We start from the raw sequence: 20,697 nt of genomic DNA, 5'->3' as shown, positions 1-20,697 counted from the left end.
TAAAGCGTGCTCATAAATTTTTTGGGAAAGTACTAGTTAGTCCAGACCAAAAAGCCTACCAGTCCTTATTCTAAGTATTTATCAATATAAATGCTTCAGCTCTGGCCAATTGACTATATATAGACATAATATCTATATATGTCCTATATATAGATTTTAAGAAGTCCTCAAGCATATTCACCCAGGCAGGCCTTCTACTTCATAGAAACTCTTAAGCAGGGAGGATTCAATGCTTTTGTTGAAATTTTACTTGAAAGAGATGGTTCTTTCAAATCAGGATTTTTAAAAATAGTTGGGGTTTTCTGTCAATTAAGTATGTTTTCCTTTTTCTTTCAATTCATGTGCTTTTTTTCGTAGCCTAATGTTCTACTGTTAGTGGAATCTTGGCTTTTGCCTGAACAACCCACTTTTTCATATCTAAAATTCACAGCTAAACAAGCACTAAGTAGTTCCATTACAATGAAAAAATTATATACACATCTAAAACAATAATATTAAGACAACAACTAAAACAGGAAATAAAACCACAAATCTGTGCAGTTATAAGATCTAAAAATAATATCTACCTCTATACATATTTGTCAGACTGCAGCGTCCACAGTTACAGTTGTATGCAGTAGTCAGAATAGCATTACTTTCCAAATCAGGAGGTGTTTTAAGGAACACCCACTTAGTAGTGGCTGCTGAGGAAATAATTTCCTTTATCAACCTGAGATTTTAAATGTGCAAGTGTTCTACCAATCTATGTAGTGCATGAAAAGGAAGAGAAGGAAGGGAAGGAAGGAAGGATAAGACAGATAAAAATATTATCACAATGGTTTTTGTTTCAAAATAGATTGCTGTGCAATGACTGAAGCTTGATTTGCAGACATTTTGTATTCTTGCCCAGAGCCTTGTGGAGGAGAAGGTAATGGAGTTTCTGGAGTTGCTGAAAAAAAACATAGAAATAATTATATATATTTTTATAGCCCGGTCTACTCTACATATATACACTACTGCACTGAAAGAGAGTCCTGTTGCATGATTGGGAAAGAAAGTGCATTGACATGCTAGGGAAACAGGATATTTTAATGATCAGAATTTTTAGTTTATTAAAGATTGTGCATGTAAAAACAATAATATATCAGAATGGAGCTGAATTTTTAAAATTAAATTAAATTCAGGTCAAAGTCTATTACTTAACACCATTTATATACATACATTTTTAATGCACAATTATTTTAATTTAAAAATTATGATGAAATAGCTCTATGAACACTGACAGGCCACCGTGCTAATTAATATTTTAAAATGAAACAGTGAAGTGTTATGACAGAAGGCTAACGTGCAATTACTTACGTATCTGTTCTGTATGTACAGGAGCAGACATTGAACTTATGAGGACAGTTTGGCCAGTTAATGGATCTTGGGCTAAGTGAGGGTGCATTGGATGGTGCATATGACTGGCATCATTAGAAGTACCTGCAAAAATAACATGAGCATATATCAGTGCAAACGAGCATGTTGTTGCCAGTGACTTATACTTCAGTAATTACATTTCCACAGAGTAAATATTTTGATTGGCAATTTGAATAATTGCCTCTGGGTATTCATTAAACAATTTAAGCAGACTTCAAGCATATTAAGCACTGTGTTTATTTTCACTGTTTTGACTGAAATAACAGTGTGTTTCATGAAATATTTCTAAGGATTCTTTCATCTGCCTAGGGAATTGTAGGACAACCCAGTAGTTACTGAGAAGTACAAAATCTGTCGTGGTAGGACTAAGTTAACAAGATGAACTGCCAAGACAAGGTTTTAGCTAACAATTTACACAACACAAAGCTCAGCTAGTGAGTCAGAGTGGTAGCTTAGATCAGGATTCCCTCAACATCCCAACAGGCTAAATTCAACGTAATACAACATTATAAATTTAACAGATTGAGAGCTTACCTCCCAGTAACATTTCCTGAAGCAAACTGTCAATTTTAACAATTCCAAATAATTTAACCAATTGTATCTGCTCAATCATTTGCCAAGTGATGCTTTGGAGTGTAGGCAGTAGAAGAAGAAGTTCTCCAAATCTTCCTCTGGAGTCGTACTGACGGTCATTAATATAATCCTCTAAACTGATTTGGACTTGGAATCGCATATTCTTAATCTTCAACGGATTACTCAAGCCTTTTGCATCTTTAAAAATGACAAAAACTTTAGGTCAAAGCATATTATGATTTGGGAGGAGTATCTTACTGTTTTTCATTTTATTCTTCTCCATTCAGCTAGATAATATGAACAGATGCTACATTAACAAAAATTACTTTCAATACAATCACATGTAAAACAATTGGGAGATATTTTTGTAAAAATACCTGGATCAAAAAACACAATTGCTTTCAAGCAAGCATATTCATTGTCATCTATTTGAATTTCCTGGAAGGGACGAACTAATTCATCCAGAATCCGATTTGCCACTCGGCAGATCTCCATTTCAGTGCTGTTGCGATGAATTATGTAATTGTTGCCTTAGAGAGAAAGAATATCAACATATGAATTAATAGAAACATTTTGATGTAATGTACTAGATGAAGCCCATTTTCAAAAGTACATTTCATATTGCTTGATCAAGTTAATTTTTTTAATAACTTTCCCTTGCATCACACACAACTTTTCTTTGCAAAAGTATATGTGCACTTTTTAGCTGTCACCCGGTAAATAATCTGTACATATAAGTACACCAACATGTAGTTACTGATTAGTCCACAGGACCAAGGCTGGTATTCAAATTTACAAATATGAAGCAAGTAGACCTTTATGTTTAAATAACAGATAAATATACTAATGTATTGATCTTAAAATGTCTTCTCTTTTTAAAATAATATATCCCAAGCTGAATGACAAGGATTTGACAATAGAAAAGAGGAGACACTGGAAATGCTTCTTTTTCTAGTGGATATTTCTGTTGTTCTTAATAAAATTTAGTAACATCATAAAATTTGCAGGTAAGAAATAATCTTACCTAGAGTTTTTTGGGTTTTGGGTTTTTTTTTTAAATATCCATTTTGTAGGTCTCCACTATTGCATCTTAATTCACCTTCTGGAGAACACTAGGAATACTGTGGAGCTTTCAGAAGCCACCATGCAGTTTTTGAAAGAAGAACTGATAATTATATCACAAGAGATCCATGTCAAAATGACTCATAAAACAGGTACCTGCCTCCAAGTATCAAAAATAAGCTTTGAAACCTCAAATTGTTTCTTCTTTTGTGTATCTGCTGTCTTCTTTGGTGTATCTGCTCATGATATATAATTTTCTTACAATAATTTTATCATTGTTTTCCTTTTTACCTTATTACTAATCCAAATAAAATAGCAAATTTATTTTTCTTTGTTTCTGTTAATTTAGTTAGTGAAACTGTATCTAGGGAAAAAACTACCTTAAGAAAGCCATTTGTACAGCTTTTATCTTGAAAGGATTTCTGGTGAGACAAATACCTTCAGACCAAGCCCTTCTTATCCTTTTAATGTGAGTAAAAATAAATTCCAGCTAATTTAGAGCTATGAAAAGGCAGGCCCAAAGAGGAAGGAGAACAAGTAGTAGAAAATGTCCTTGTACCACACCACCAGTGAAGAGACAAGTCTGAGTCTGTATTCTGTATAGCCCTGCCTCACATCAAAAATCCTGTCCAAAACAACCAACAGCCTGTCTCAGGAAACAGCCCCAATGTTGACCATGTCTAATGAGACCCTTTTCAGCAGAGTACACTTCAGAGAGGCAGTGCACTGTACCAAACAAGGCTAACAAATGCCTCATCACATCACCCTCCACAGAGGCACACATCTTATCTTGCAACTGGGCCTCTCTATTGCATAAACTAGAAGACGAGCTTCCATCAGTGACAACACCCTCTTCCCTGACAGCCATGTTCCCTTAATACAACCCTGCGTAGGAGCCATCTCAGCTGACCAAGAATACGCTCCTGCAGGCGTGCCTCGGCACTGTGCCATGGATGCACCCATCTGCCACACGGCAGGGACAGCGGGAATGATGTTTACGTGGTGGTCATATGGGGACTATTGAAGAAGAAGTGAAAGGGCTCTTGGGAAAGTGAGTGGCAGGTAACACACTATCTAATATTTTAGCCAGTAGAGTCTTCTCTGAGTCTGAAGGACTCCTGAGAATGCTCCGGATAAATTGTTGTCTTGAAGACTGAAAGTAGTACATGTGCAACAGGCTGGCTACTCCTTTCCGAAGCAAAGGGGGTTTTACGCTGTTTTTCTGGTGGTGTTATTTCTTTCTGGTTTTTTATGGAAAAAAAGGTGCAGAAAGGATGATAATGTAAGGAGGCAATTGCCAGTAACTCCCTTAAATTGTAGTTTCTGCTATCCAATAGACCTTTACCTGTATTAACTCACATGAAACCATCCACCTGCTTTTGCTGGAATAGGCACATGACATCATGTCATTAATAGCTATTTAGCATTTACAGAATGCACTGCTTGATTGTGCGAGAACAGTGGTCCCACTTAAGTGACTACATCGTTGCTAATGTACTATAACATCACCATCAGTAAGTAAAACAAAACCAATATTTACCTAAAAGTAAAATGTCCTTATATGCCATGGACCGCTTTGCTGCTCCAAGCAACAGGTGCTCCCCAGCATGTGCTCTTAGCAGGGCAACCTCATGAAAAAAAAAACCAGCAGACTCATTAGATGATAAAGCAGTAAGTTTCAATAAGAGCAAAAGAAAAGAGGATACATATTACTGTGTGTCAGGTACATGTTGAAGACCGTTAAGATTCCAATGTAAAATGTAAAGTGAATGTAAAAATCTGAACACCATAAAAACAGTACTTTCTAATTAAACTGTCATCCTCTGTCATATCTAGCATTCTGTCTAGATTTTAAACATCAGGATCTGCAAAATACTTCTCTATAAATATACTACCTGCATTTATTTCCTAGTGTGTATTCCCTTCACAAAGTCTTCTCTGGCATTTTAAGTTGACACTAAAGACTCCAATGGGCTGTAATGAACTGTCACAGTAAATTTGGTTCTATCAGTGTTTCATTTTTCTCTTGAACCAAAAATTTATGTGACACTTAAGAGAGCTTTTCCCCAACAAAGCCAGATATGCTAACAAAGCCACTATTGTCCACAAAGAGGATCCCAATTTGTACTAGTAGGGAACTTGTGTTTATTAGTTTACTCTTAGTCACCTATTTACTTTCCCCTAGTTTTAATGTCTACTTGAAATTTCAGCAACGGCCTTTATTTCCTCAAAGAACTCATCTCCTGACAAGTATTTTTAATCCAAACCAGTCACACTTATGTGTTAAGACTTCAGGTTCTCAGTAGAGCTACCTTAGCTGCTTTGGTCTCCTCTGTGGTTTGTAAATCAGGCTGACTCCCAGAGCAGGAATCATTTTTTCAAAACCAGATGGCTTATTTCATAACTGAACGCACAATGCCCCTTAGAAACTGGCTATCACAAATGAAAAAGTGGCATTTGTTTTATCTCTCAACATCTTTGTCCCTACTTTTCTAATGTACTTAAGGTTTCAGAGTACTTCCCAACATGTCGTCTTCAAGCACAGCAGGGGCATTTTCAGCCTATCATTCTAAGCTGATATTTTATTTTTTCAAATGCAGATAGGAACATTTTAAGGATATTTAAGGATATTTGATACCTTCTCTTTTTCTCCATGCTATCTTAACAATAAAAGCAGCAATATTTTTTTCTTGCTTTTGTTGCCCTTGTGTAGTAACGACATTTGAAATTCTTTTTCACATGAACAGTTCAAACTTATTTGAGTATGTTGAACTTGTAAACATATGTGCTCTGTGGGTCTGCAAAGACATAATTTAACTTCTTTTTTGGGGAGTTTCCTGTGGCCTGAAATATACCCATATTCATGAGAAATGATATAAGGGGGAATGACTCAGTTCAAACCAAGGATGACCTAACACTTGCATGATCTAGTTAAAAACTGGGAGACTGAAGTTCACAGAGATTTTCAAGATTAATCAGATTTTGGTGTGGAATCAAGAGATCCCAAGCAATGAATTAATCTCCTTCTGAGGCTGCTTGTCAGAGAACTGATCCCCATAATGTGGAGATTCTGGTTCTGGGTTTGCTAGTACAACCTACTCTGAAAGCCAGGTATATATTAGGATATATTACAGATATGATGTTAGATCACACCTCTGTCATAAAAACTCTTATGAATTTTCAAGATTTGGTGCTTTTTTCCTTACATTTATTCTATACAGTATAATTTTAGTACATTGTATTTTTTGAAAGATTATTTGCTATGGATTGATATCAGTATGTTTGGAATTTGATTGAGATTCTAATCACTTTTGGTTTTTGCAACTAGAGAAGCCTTGCTTCAAATTAAATACCATATTATAATGAAAGGTGAACATGAAATGAATACTTTTTAAGGTCAGAAAAAGTTCTGCTTCCAAAACACTGCAGAAAGAACAAAACACTTAAAGTCATGCTGCCTTGCTGCTTCTTTTTGTTCATGTCTTTTCTGTTGTGGTGGTGTTACTTCACAACTGAAATAAAATAAATTAAGAGAGTAGGTCGAGTACTCAGCTCTATTTGTTCAGACAAAAAAGAATGAGTGCTTCATCCCGACATTTAAATATCACAGAAATAACAGAGCAGTAATTAGATATTTCTCTTTGGTCTCCTCTTATACCTGGTCATCGAGTGGTAGTTCACAGAAGCCTGGAATATATTTAGCCCATTCCACCAGGACCAAGAGTTGTTGCTTCATAGATTCACAGACATCACTAACACCAGCAATTTTCTTAACATTTATATCAGTGCTAGCACCAGGACTGGAAATTGAGATCTGGCAATAATGAGAGAAAAAATGAATGATGTTAACTTTCATATAATTTTATTTTCACTGGTTGATAGCATATTTAAGAAAAAATCACAGCAGTAATCACAGATACTCTTGAGAAATTCCTTGATGGTATGGACCATTACCCTGCACGTAAATTATAAATTTTTCTTTCTCATTATTACCAGTATGAATTGCAATATGCTAAAAACTTAATTAATCATATCATGATATAATATATTCTCATTCCAAAATACTATTTTTAAAAATAGAGCTCTTTTCATTTGTAGAAGGGAAGTGTTTTGGGGTTTTTTTCTTTAAAATGGTTGACATTTACTTCATTTCAGAAAAAAACGAAGAGCTCATAGTGGTATGTAGTAATATTAAGGGACAGAGATAATAAGACAAAGAGAATGATAAAAGGGTAGCATGTTCTTCTAGTGTAAAGACAAGTATCATTAACTTTAGAAGGTAAAACAGGGGGGTTTTAGTGCCTGGAGGAGAATGGTTTGTAATGATGAAGTGGTGGTATAGGCAGAGGCCTGAGATGTTTCAGAGGAACTGTAAAGGATATGAGTGTGCATTAGACCACCTGCAGGGAACAGAGTTCTGTGAAATGGCAAGAGAGCAATATCTTTCTGGGCCTGAAGCTGGGGCACTACTACTGAGCCAATTCCCGAAATTCTTAATGACTTTTCAAGGAAAGGAACAAAACCAGACTTTCTCTTGAGCCAGGCAGGAAAGATTAAGATAAAGCTTAAGATAAAGGCAAACCCGAGAAGGTAAAGCCAGTTTATAGTTGCCATCATACCAGGGGAACAAAAAGAAAAAGGAAGCAGAAAAGGATAAAAAAAAAAAAGGAAAAACAGAAACAAAATGAAAAAAAGAAGAAGAAGAAGAAGAAGAAGAAGAAGAAAAGAAAAAGAAAAAGAAAAAGAAAAAGAAAAAGAAAAAGAAGGAAAATAAAAAGATCACTGTACAAGGCCTATAAAACTAATTTTCTCTTTATATTTTATTACCAAAAGCATATTTGGGAAATTATGTAGTGTGATTATCTTCCTCCGGAAAAGAAATTAATTGTTTGGTCTTCCACTACCACGCTCCTACACTTTTCAGGACAGTGGAAATTATTTAGTTTGACTCCTACCAGTTCCCTTCATCCATATACCCATGTCAAAGCCCACAGTGGGATCTGTAGTGAAATCCCTTATCCTTGGGTAGTCCAAAGGAGTTGTACTTCTGAACTAAAGCTCTATGCTTCCTACATAATTCAGTAGGGTAAAACAGTGAAAACAGCTTAGATATTTATGTCAGTTAACCAGCTGAACATTAGCTCTAAGGGAAGTACAGCAGCTAGGCAGGTGAAAAATTCCTCAGACATAATTTAAAGTCTATCATGTAGGAAAAAGGTTAGAGGTATTGCCCCTTTGTAGACATAGAATGTGTGAAATCCATGCTATAATCATGAATCCATTTCTGGATCTCCTCTACAAAAAGGAGGTTGAAAATACTGAGATTAATTCAGGTGAGAGCTACCAGAACGATTCAGTCTAGAAAAACCTTCAGTACAGAAAGTCAGTAAAGAAATTCAATACATTTCATGGGTTTTTTTTCCAGAAGAGTAAAAGGGGTCTTGATCATCATTCAAAGGAACAAAGAAGAGATTTCTGATAGTAGGTCACACCCTGATCTACCTGAAAATGATACTAACCATGCAGCAACTAGAAGATAATACATGAAGGCAAAGAAGAGGTAGATTGTTTAACTGTTAGACACACTGACTCATGAAGTAAACACATTGTCCTTCCCTTAATATATTTTAGCAAAGCTGTGCATTTTTATAATTTACATCTTACATTACAAACTACAGTCTCCATGCTGAAATTACTTCGTGAACTTCTGCTGGGGATTCGTGGGATGACTCCCATGGAGCTCATTATGAACACCTAGGATTTCATGTCTTGACAAGGATATGAAGCTATGAACTTTTCAATTTCTATTTCTCTATTCCTTTAACCTGCCTCTCATTATGGGTTACAACACAGGACTCACTGCCTTGATAGAATCATAGATTAGCACACATTAGGAGGGACCTTCAAAGATCATCTAATTCAACTTTTTATGGGAAATTAATCCTAGAGATTATCTAACACTCTTTCCAATTGCATCTTGAAAATCTTCAGTGATGAGGACTTCACCACATCCCTAGAAAGGTTGCTCCAGTGATTTCTTCTCACTGTAAAAAATTTCTTTCTTATACTGAGGTGAAATCTTTCCCAATGTAACTTGTACCCATTAATGAGTTGATGAACATGAAAATATAACACTGTTGTTCTGAAAACATTCAGGGACAGATGTCTTTACTCATATGAGAGTCCAGCATGCCCTTTTCATATTTACATAATCCTGGAAACCTCTCCCAGGTCTGTATGAGAAAAATTGTACCTAGACAATTCCCCCCTGTAAGGGATCTTCAGAAAAAGAATTACTAATTTTCCCTATTTATTATGAGCACTTCAAAAGGGATGAAAATATCTATTTCTCCTTATTCAATATGAATATTTCAAAAGAGATGAATGCCACCCTCTTCCTCACTTCACAGCTGAAGTACTTGGATAATGATTTGGGACACTACCACCTCCTCTAAGTGTCTTCTCAGGACTAAACTCATCTTACAGACCTATTCAATTGAGGGAAAAAGAAGGACTTTTAAGACTTCTTTGCTTTTCCATCATGCTAATGGAGTCTCTTGGACCCTGAGACCAACATTGTATCTTCATGTATGTTTGACGTAGTGGAAGCAATTCTGTTCTACTAAAACATAACAAATAGTAAGTACAATAAATTTGTGTACACACAAGGAGATTTTTTAGACCAAGAACCTACTGTTTGAAAAGAACTTTGTGCTGTAAACAGCTGAAGATGTGATTCTGTTCAAGACAGTTCTTATTCCTGAATTGCATATACCAGTTGGAAATGATTAAGGAATATTATAAAAAAAAGCAAAATAAGCAAGTTCAAAAAATTACAAAGGAGATAAATATAGATATATTTTTCATACTGTATAGGTAGGAAAGGTAGGAAGGTCTATTATGTTCATCTAGCCTGCCCAGACATGCAATATGTGCCAAAGACTATAACCCAGTAATTCCTGCATCAATTCTTTACAGGCAGTTCCAGCCTAAGAGAGATGCTTATAAAGGATGAGATTACAAAACATTTGGGGATGTATAAATCAGTCAGCATGAAATCATAAAGGTGGCAGTTAAATTCTAAGCAAGTTAGTAAGAGGTGCAAGAATGCAGAATCAATGACTATGATTTATCTGAGGTGCAGAAAAGTACTGGAGACTGTTCCATTCAGCAATTGATTCAATAGGGAAAAAAAAAAGAAAAAGAGAAAATGAAGTTCAGATGAGACAAAGAAAATTTAAAAGCGAGATGTGAATAGATTCTGCAGTTGGAACACTTCTGTTTGCCTTACTTATAATGTCTAAGGATATTAAAAATGAGATTTTCAAAAGAATGTAAGAAAATGAGTGTCCACACCCCTTTGAATGTAATGGCTTTGGACAAATTTTTCCCTATGTTTCATGGGAAAGCCTACTTCAAGGATAGATAGATGCCACCACCTGCCTAAGACAGCAACTGATTTATAAGCAGTAAGAACCATAAACCTTCATTAAGAAAGGTGCCTAAGACATATTGTTCTGGACAAAGTAGAATTTTTTTATTGACTATGCTTCAAGAATGTATTCTATTACAGCTTACATTGAGAAGAGGAAGCTGTGTGCATTTTGGAAGTAGGAAAAAAGTAATCTCAATAATTATTTTCAATACAATAAGAAACTGAGAAGTATTTAATTTTAGTAAAAGTGGTCTTAACGTCACTAAATAATTTTGTGATAGATCTCAGTACCTGGCGGGAGAGTGTCTCGGCTTGTGACAATGTGCTAATAGAGGGACTGTTGCAGCCATCAAAAGTGTTTCTTCTTGTACTTATCCTGTCCCGTTCATTTTGTACAGCTGGAAAAGAATAATCATCTCATTTATTGACTTGCAAACACTGACACAAAGAATAATTTCAGAACTTTACTAGATTCCAGATGATAACTATAAGAACTGAAAGGTATGACATCAAAGAAGATGATCTGCGTTTAGCTCTGAGTGATGAGGAAGGATGATAATACATGTTTATAGTCTCTGTTGGAACATTACTTGCCTGTAAAAAGCATACATAACTAATTGCAGATAGACACTGAATCATCTGCACTTCTGTCACTAGCTTGATTACAGTCAAACCTCTTTCTTCCTTTGAACTTGAACACATGGTCACAATTTCAACCAATTTAATAAGTCAGACTTTATGATAACAGCAGAAATGGACATTTCCAGACTGCCAAACAGATCAAGTGGTACAGCATCACCACTGAAAAAATATCTCTCAGAGGAAGTATGAAAGCCCTACTCATGCTCTGCTCTAGGGAACAATGAAACAGAAATGAATCATTAAGTTAATCCACTAGTAAGATAATTTTGAAACTTAAATCTCATGTTCCTCCTCAGTGACATTGCATTCCTAGCCAGTTTATGGAATATTAACTAAGTTACCAAGTTTGGGGGAGGGGGGCGGGGTGGGAACCAGTGCAAAAACCAGCACACCAAAAAAGTTTTAGGACTTTTCAATAAGGTTGTCTCATGAGGTCCAAAAACAGGCATTTGAAAGAGCTTTGGATGAGGGATCTGTAATCAGTATATGCAAGGCTTATGAAGCAAGAAAGTATACTTTTAAACTAAAGAAAGAAGGAAAAAAATAAAAAACTCAGATCCTTCTAAAACCTAGATCATGTCCAGGATTAGGCCAAGGAAAATAAAAAGGAGGGGAAAAATTGTGCCAATGGAAATCTTTCTATTGCATGAGGAACTTCATTGTCTTTTAAGAGCAGCAGCTTTAGTGTCAAAGATATGTTTGCTATATTGTGGGAAACAATCTGCATTACAGAATTTAGGAGTAGTACAAGAGGTTTCAATTAGAAAAAGAAACAAAAAAACCCCTCTGTGCAGTGAGTAGGTTAAGGGTTTATCTGAACAATGCACACAGTTTATTCCAGAGGTGTACTAACTTTTTTGCAGGGATGTTCACTGATGGGCCTTTTATTTATGTCACAGGAAGAAATCCTGTGTGGTGATACACAGTATGTTGTAGGCAGGAAAGAGAAAATATAACCTTTTGTAAAAGAATGCTGAAACAAACATCCAATGCTGAAACAAACACAGGCAATTAAATAAATTCAGCACTGATTAGTTTTGCAAAAATAGAAAGGTATTCTGACAATACACCACTAGTGAAAATCACTGGTGGAACACACTTACCACCATAGGTGGATGCTTTAATTTTTTTTTACACACACGTAATTTTGGATTATTGGACAAGACTATGTGGCTAAAGCTTTATTGTCAATTCAGGCTAAAATTGCCTTAAATAGAGACTCCATGAGAAGGGTGGTACATTTGCTCAAAGAGGACTTGCAAAGCTTGTAATAACTGAAGCCTCTCTTATCTTTGTCCCAAAGAAAAGAAAGAGATTTGCTAAAAACATGAGCAACTATCATAGACTCCATGCTATACTATGAGACATGCCCTGATCATGTAGAGAGGTTGTAACAAACAAAAGCAATGTTGAAAGTCTTAGATGCAGTGGGATCAGAGTAGGGCAGAGTATTGTTAAGTGGGTTAAAAATTTTGTGCCATGCACTAGGCTGCATTAGCATCTTGAGGGAAATGAGCATTTCTCTGTTTTGGGCTCCCCAGCACATGAAAGGTGCTGGAAAACATGATAGTGTCCAGCAGAGGGCTATGGAGATGTAATCCACAAGATGCACAAGGTGAAGCAGAGACAGTCATCTTTGCTTGTGTTGTCCATCCAGCAACATGGATGTGAGTGTCTTCATTTCTGTAGCATACAGAAAATGGAGCCAGATTCTTCTCAGATGCATAATGAAAAGATAAGACCCAATGGACACTACCCTAACTGCAGTAAGAGATATTCTAACTGGTTAGAAGGAAAAAAAACCCTTCCCAAAGAGGGTGGTCAAGTACTGGAAAAGATTGCAGAGCAAGAGGTTGCTCAATCTCCCCTTTCACAGACTGTGTAAATCTGTCTGGACAGGGTCCCAAGCAACCTGACTGAACATAGACATAAGCCTTGGTTTAAGTGGGACCTGAACTAGATGAACTCTACATGTCCCTTCTGAGATAAACTATTCTTTAATTCCAGGTTTTGAGAGTCTGTAAAATTCTGCTATTTGCAAAACTTATAGGGCTGCTGCATTTTCACAGATCTTTCTACTTCTTCACATCAGATTCATAGCATATATACAATATGTTACCAACTTATAGGGCTGCTGCATTTTCACAGATCTTTCTACTTCTTTCTACTCACTTAATGGCTCAAATTCCAAAAGGTCAAAGTGTCTTAAAGGAGATCAACATTAGTAGGCAAACCTATTTCATACCCTGTGCAATGCTGTTTAGAATATCCCCATACAGCTTAAAGCAGAAAAATCCATTTTACCTCATACCAATAATTTGATTACTAGCAAACAGTATCTGCTACAGGACAGATACTTAAGAGCATAAAGAAAAAGTTTTCTTTGTACAGACGAAAAGAATGATAACCACATTACAAGAGAACTAAGCATTCACCAAGCAGATGCACCATACTCCAAACAAAAAAGGTAGCAAAGTTTGTGACAAACCACTATTGAGTGTGTATTTGAAATGGATAAGAATATCTTTTGCATCTACATCATTATTGTCTTTGAAACAACAGCCGGAACAAAAAAATAAACCCTCTAATATTTGCACTGCTCTTCTTTTCCTGTTGCTCTGCTCCTGTGGTGATCTGGTTCTTCGACTTTGACTGAAGAATCACTGTGACACATGCTTCTCATATCTGTCAGTGAGATGCTAAGTAACAATTTTCCTATATTAAACCCTAGGGAAATTAGATTTTTATTAATTAATGTAATTAATTAAGTAATTAATTAATTAATTACTCCACTGACAGCTACCACTACTCTTCTCACTACTTTTTCACTCAACTTCACAGTCCTTTGTCTGGCTTAAATGTTTCATACATTTAAGTTTAAGGGAAGAACCAGTAAATTTGCCCTGTCATTACTTAGGGCAGGGGAAAAAAAAGCCAGATAGAGATTTTATTATTCAGTTTTGGTAAACATTTTAAGTAAAATCTCATGGTTTGAAATATTCCAGCATATGGCTCTATGTAGAAATCAATGAATTTTGGTGCCAGAATGAATGAATAAAACACTTTCAAATTCACTTTAAATCCATGGACTTGTTAACGTTCCAAGTGCTAGAACTGCTTACCAACTTGAAAATTAGAAGACATACATTTCACCTCAATATAAAATCACTTTCCCATTATGAAGGCATTTTAGCAGACTTTCCATTGGTTTATTCTGCTGGAGTTTTTTAGAATTTTCATTATATTTCATAGTTAATTTGGATTTTTTCTCTTTGTATACCAAATAAAAAATGACTCCATTACCTTCCTTTTTCATTCCTGCTCGAAAACACTTTTTTAAACGACAATATCTGCATTGATTCCTTTTGTCCTTGTCAACAATACACTGTCGGTTGAATCTATCAGAGACAAGAAAAGGTAAATGTATAAAGCATTAATAAAGTAGCACCCTGATTACAAAGAAGAAAACCAACTAATCTGTCCTGTCAGAATAATGTTTATAGAATATCTTCTTCAGTTGCATTGATTATTTTTCTTTATTAATGAGTTTTGAGAGGTGTTTCATACCTTCTAATTTTCCAGGAATATATGTGTGTGTATAAACGTGTATGCATTGGAATAGGCAAGTGTGGAAAATTTTGTAGGTATGTACATCATTTATACCTCAATTGATTTGTGAGGTAAGTCAGTAACTGGCTGCATCAAATGGAAGTGGAAGAAAAAAAATTAAGAAAAGCTGCAAATAGAAAAAGCAAAGGACAATCAAAGAAAAAGACAAATATTGCTGGCATAGAGGAACCCCTTAGCTGCAAAACCATTACCCTTGTCTGGCAATGTTTACTCCTTCTGGGAGGTAACAATGAACAAGCTGCATATTTTATCACTACATGTGGCAACCTAAACAGGAAATGAGAGGAACCAATGCAATGAAATAAAGACTTGAGGAAATACATGGAACATAACACTGCAAGGCAGCTTACCCAGGCTATTATGCACATCTACAGGTATGCCTAAAGGGAATGCGTATGAGCCATTTGCCTCTTTCTCCATCTGCCTTTTTTTCTTTGCATGTGTTTGTTAGATAAACAGACTGCAAAAGCATAGCTCTTCCTGAAATCATTTATGTCAGCTCTTAACACATGATTTTAGGGTTATGTCTATGCTATATCACTGCATGATGTCTATAAGGGAGAGGTTTCCTTCTAAGAATATTACGCAACCAAAGAAGAGTGTAGGAAACAACATTTCCAGTAACAAGCCATTCTTATAACAGTTTTATCGTCACCCCATGCAATAGCACAAGGGGACAGAGATTGGGGGCTACAGTCAGTTCACCACATGTTGTCTCTGCTACTGCTTCCCGCTCAAGGGAGGACTCCTCTCAGTCAGTCTTCACCTGCTCCATTGTCAGGTCCTTCCCAACAGAGACAGTTCTCCACAAACTTCTCCAATGTTAGTCCTTTGCATGGGCTGCGTTCTTCATGAATCGGTCCAGCATGGGTGCTTTCCACAGCACACAGTCCTTTAAGATTGGGCTGCTCCAGCAATGGGTCCCCTGCAGGGTCAACAGAACTGTCAGAAAACCTTCTCCAGTGTGGGGTCCTCCTTCAATGGGGCCACAGGTCCAGCCAGGAGGCTGCTGCTGCACAGTCTTCCCATGGGGTCACATCCTTCTTTCAGGCATTCACCTTCTCCAGCAATGGGTCCTCCATGGGCTGCAGGTGGATATCTGCTCTCCTGTGGATTTCCATGGATTTCACAGGGATGCTTGCCTCTTCATGGTCTGTACCATGGGCTGCAGGAGAATCTTCTGTATTTAGAGCACATCCTCCCCCTCCTTCTCCACTGACCTTGGTATCTGCAGAGCTGCTCCTCTCTCATGTTTTCACTACTCTCTTCTCTGGCTACAATTTTTTTCTGCACAAGAATTATTTTTTCTTCTTGAATACATTATCCCCAGAGGCACCACCACCATTGCTGATAGCAAAGCCCAGCTTTGGCCATCTAGGAGCTGGTTGGCATTGGCTTCAACAGACACAGGGGACACTGCTGACAGCTTCTCACAAGAATCCACTCTTGTAGCCCCATTGCTACCAAAATCTTGGCATGAAAACCCAATATTCCCCTTCAGTGATTTGTTCAAATGCATTGAGTTTTCCATATATTCTGCTCATGACTCAAAATGGACAGTTTATAGCCCTTAGCCAACAAAGATAATTTCATCAAACATGGTGCAGTGTGATGTTTTGGGCACCATTTGGAAATTAACAAATTGCCATTCAGACAGACAGGGGGATATGGCTGTTCAAAAGACCTGTGTGTCACACCAGGTGGGAGTATGTGCAGATGTGTTTGTACAGTCCTTAAAACAAGACTCATAAATCTTATACTTTCTATTCAGAAACTACCTTCATAAGGAAAGAATTTTAGAAACAGTTAACCATTACAGTTTAGTTCACACTAAAGTGAAAATATGATAATCTTTCCTTTTTTTTTTTTTTTTAGGAGATGACTTTTGTAATCATAAATAAAAGAGTGAACATCACAGCTTCTGAGTGATGTAATGATATCAACAATATCATCAAGCACCTGGAACATAGTTTCTGGAATGTGTAGTATCAAGTAACATTCCTTAAAAAAAAGCTGAAAATCCCTTGACATAATTGAAAAATTCTGATAAAGTATAAATATAATTTTTGCTTAAATTCATTAATTTAGTGCCTCCAGATGAACTTTTGAAATACCTGCATGAATAGACGTGGTTTTTCCTTATGCTACGTCTAAAAAATCCCTTGCATCCGTCACAGCTGGAAGCACCATAATGTTTTCCAGTCGCTCGGTCTCCACATATTGCACAGAGACTACTGACCCCGTTGTCAGCAGCGTTCATGTTGACAGCTTCTCCTGAACTGTCTGACAAGAGACAAGAACACACACAGTTATGGATAAGGCTTCCAAAAACCACCCCATGAGCAGGTTGTACCTAAATAGAGGCTTTTTCTGGCCTTTTCTCTTTTAATTGACACTTACGATTCATATAGCATGACCCATCTGATTACGTCTGGTTCTTACTGACATGAACACTTTCAAAGTCATAGAGCTGTTAAAAGAATTTATGAAGTTCATAACAACAAATAAGTGTGGTCTCAACTCTTTTCAGCTGAAAGGTTAAAATTTAAAGTGCACTTCTGCATTTATAATTACACATATGTTCCTTCTAACATGAAGAGGAACTTTGGTACAAAGTGGTCTTAATTGGTAAAGATCTCATGTATCATACAAGCTGGCAATAGCTGGCAACTCTTACAAAAATTTATGACATTAAAAAAAGAACAAAAAAAGATGGATTTTGTACAACTTAATTAAAAAAAAACCAAAACAACAAAAATACAGGCTAAGAGTATTAACCTACTGTTAACATGTCTGTTATTTCCTTGAAGATATTTTTGACAGGATCATTGGTGAAGTTTTACCTTGCACAGAATACTAGCTATGTGTTAACAATTAGTCACTGAATATGATAAACACTACTTAATAAATTCACCTGAAATCAAACCAGGTATATTTATTCTTTGAGTCATAATGTTAACAGACATGTTCAGAGAAACAACTGCACAATAGCTTTTTCTGTTTCACTTCTGGTTTAAATGGAAGGAAAACATACCCTAAGCATTTCTAGCTGTTTTGTCCGGGAGCGGAAAGAGTGCCACATTAATCAAATATGCAAAAATTAATTCAAAAGTCAAGTACATGACTTCATGAGCCACATAGAGGATGAACAGTAAAACTGTTAATATTGATACATAATATTACTTGTATAGATCCAACTGAAATGTAAAACACAAATACATTATAAAATTTTCATTGTGTCCCACAGAGCTTAAAAGTTAGAGTTCTTCAGATACAGAGAGAAGCAACCTTTCTGTTTTGTTTTGTTTTGTTTTACTGAGCTGTAATTGATAGGAATTATATTAAAAAATATTAAACAAAAAGAAATCTTAGAGGTAAGAATTCAGTTCTGTAAAGAATTTATTTTAAAATTGCAATTGTCACGACTGGAAAATTTTAAACTATTTTTAAACTAGGTTACAGAAATATTTTAGAAAAATATAAGACCTTTCTTTTGGAGTTTTGTAGCTTTGCATCATATGGCAGTATAATTGAAAATACAATATTTAAATGTTATGATGAAATATTTCACAGCAATATAAGTTGTGTGTGCATATATATATGTGTATATATATGTGTATAGGGGCATACTTATTTTCTTTTGCATTATTCTAAACCAAAATGTCTAGAAAACAGACATGATGTTGAAAAACTATTTGATTTCAACAGAACTGTGTAATCTGCCTAAATGTGACTTGTTAAATTTCTCTACATGTTCCCAATTAATTTAAACAGCTAGAAAAGATACACAGGAAGGTTCATAAGGGGCAGCTTTCAGTTCCAAACTAACACTGTAACAACACAATGTTTTTTATAAATGCTATAAGAAAATACTTAGGCTAAACTCAAAACAAACTCTAAACGTAAAAAGGCTGCACCTGATAACTAACAATTATCAAGCTAATCACTTACAGTGATAGTTTAACCAGCTCTATCACCAGCACATAATGCAACCAAGCACAACCTCCCTAATCTGCCTTCCCATTTTATTTAAAATTAACAGATCCAAAAGTGTGCTATTCAGCAAAAAGCAAATGACCAATGAAATACCCATATTAGAACAAAAAAGCAGAGAAATAATCTAAAGTTATATAATCATTGTTGACAACACAAATTTAGTTAGTGCATAAAGTTCTGGTTTTTCTTCCTAAATCAATAACCAAATCTAACCTTCTGTTTACTAAGCTTGCTGTAATTTGACATCAGAAATTCAGATAAAACTTAAAGCCCAACAATAAAAAGTTAATTAGGTTTTATATGGCAAGTGCTAAATATTTTTCCTGCAAATCACTACATATCAGTTCTGCCTTTTAAAAATACATACTACTATAGAACTAGGAATTATACTTTAAGACACAATAAACCAACATTTTTAGTGTATCAAAAGACTTGAAAGGCCATTTTTGAGTAGTTTAACTTGCTTGATACTTTTATTCACAATTCTTTTATTCACAATTCTTTTGGGTTTTTTGTCAGTACTAGGTGGCAGAATGAAATGGTATGCTTTCTATTTCAAGCGTAAATTATTGAGGAAAATTCTCAAAAATTGCATATTAAAAAATCTACCTAAAGTGTTACATTAGCCAAATGCAAATACTTTTTCTCAACTAAACATTATTCTCTAAAAAAGCCAATGTGATTCTTTTTAAATCACACTTGTGCATATATACACTTAACTAGAAAGGCTAGATTAATAATACTTAAATTAAAAAAATATTAGTATAACAATTAGAAACTAGGCATCAAGAAACAGTAGCTAATTTTTTCCACAAACCTCTAGATAATTTTGTCCTTTCCTTCTGAAAGTTATATACAAAATATATGTCCATGTCCAAACTGTCAATACTAGTTATTCATTCGTCTTACAGTAAATAAAACAACAGCTGAATAGACTTTTTTTTTCCTTTGATTAACTGACTGGTGACAGTACAGCTACTTTATTATATATACCTCTCTTTTATTTTCCTTAAAGAATTATAATGTTACTAACTCAGAGTTAGTGATGAAGTGTAAGAGAGCAGATTTGTAGTTTGAAAACAACCCCCAAATGCTCCATTAATAAAACATTTAACTAACACCTTATAGCATTACTACACTTTTTCTGCTAACTGGCTTGAATTTGCCTCAAAGGGCAGAACTCACCATTGCCATTATACAGAATCTGCATAGTTTCGAACTCCAGTGCTGTATATGTTGGATCTAAAACTTCACTGTAGTTTGCCATTTCCATGTCCAGTATTGGTTCTGAGAGCCGCATCATTGAATGCAAAGGCAGTGAAAAAGCTGCTCAAATGTACAACCTTCCCATTCTGTTTCACAGTGATTGATAATCCAAAGTTAACTATAACTGTGTCACTTGAGTGCAGCAATGGGAGGAGCTGGAAAACTGCTTCTGCATGCTGTATTTTACCTGGGTATTTTTTTCTTTTATGATACAGTGCAACCTTTCTGATAATCTTGGAATGCTTTTTGAAATAATCTTATCAGGAGTTGTACTGGTTCCAGTTCTTGCACGAACCCAAGGACATGCAGGAAGCTTCCCATCCCTCATGCCTTGCACATTTTGCTGTCAATGTGTGGTACGAACAGTTCTAAACAAACTACTCTGGTTGTTCTATGTAGAAACTAAGTTCATATGCCATTTTTGCTCTCTCACTTTAGAACAATAAGGAAATGTGATATGATTATGGACTATCTCAAACTATACCCAAATCACCTACCTACATATTCTAAAAGACAGCTGTAAAATCTCCCATTTTACAGCTGGTAATGTTCTTTCTCACTGGCAATGACTTAGCTCTGTAGGCATCCTTAAACAAGGCTTCAAATCACACAAGTCACACAAGGCCCATTCATAAATCCCCTCCATCACACACTGTGCTGCTGCAATGGCTCCAGGCACTGTACCCTGCAGCCTC

The 20,697-nt window shown here is 35.7% G+C and overlaps 1 protein-coding gene across 2 annotated transcripts; it reads right to left on the bottom strand.

Annotated features, from left to right (window-relative positions):
- Positions 1-809: 809 nt before the first annotated feature.
- On the bottom strand, positions 810-20,049 carry HNF4G (hepatocyte nuclear factor 4 gamma). Of its 2 annotated transcripts, none has more exons than XM_041412827.1 (10): positions 19,922-20,049; positions 16,855-17,023; positions 14,414-14,508; positions 10,760-10,866; positions 6,692-6,847; positions 4,574-4,661; positions 2,349-2,501; positions 1,933-2,169; positions 1,339-1,461; positions 810-928 (listed from the first exon to the last, which is right to left on the bottom strand). In XM_041412827.1, the coding sequence occupies exons 1-10, from the start codon at positions 20,037-20,039 to the stop codon at positions 810-812; spliced, it is 1,365 nt and encodes a 454-aa protein (XP_041268761.1). In that variant the 5' UTR covers positions 20,040-20,049. The 2 variants fall into 2 exon arrangements, with proteins under 2 accessions (XP_041268761.1, XP_041268762.1); XM_041412828.1 differs by having other exon boundaries at positions 16,855-17,019; positions 19,918-20,039.
- Positions 20,050-20,697: the final 648 nt, after the last annotated feature.

The sequence above is a fragment of the Onychostruthus taczanowskii genome, unplaced genomic scaffold, assembly GCF_017590055.1.
Source record: "Onychostruthus taczanowskii isolate IOZ18803 unplaced genomic scaffold, ASM1759005v1 scaffold4, whole genome shotgun sequence".
Taxonomy (NCBI): Eukaryota; Metazoa; Chordata; class Aves; order Passeriformes; family Passeridae; genus Onychostruthus; species Onychostruthus taczanowskii.
Note: the sequence above shows the minus strand (reverse complement) of the source record. Positions and strands in the feature narration are given on the sequence as shown.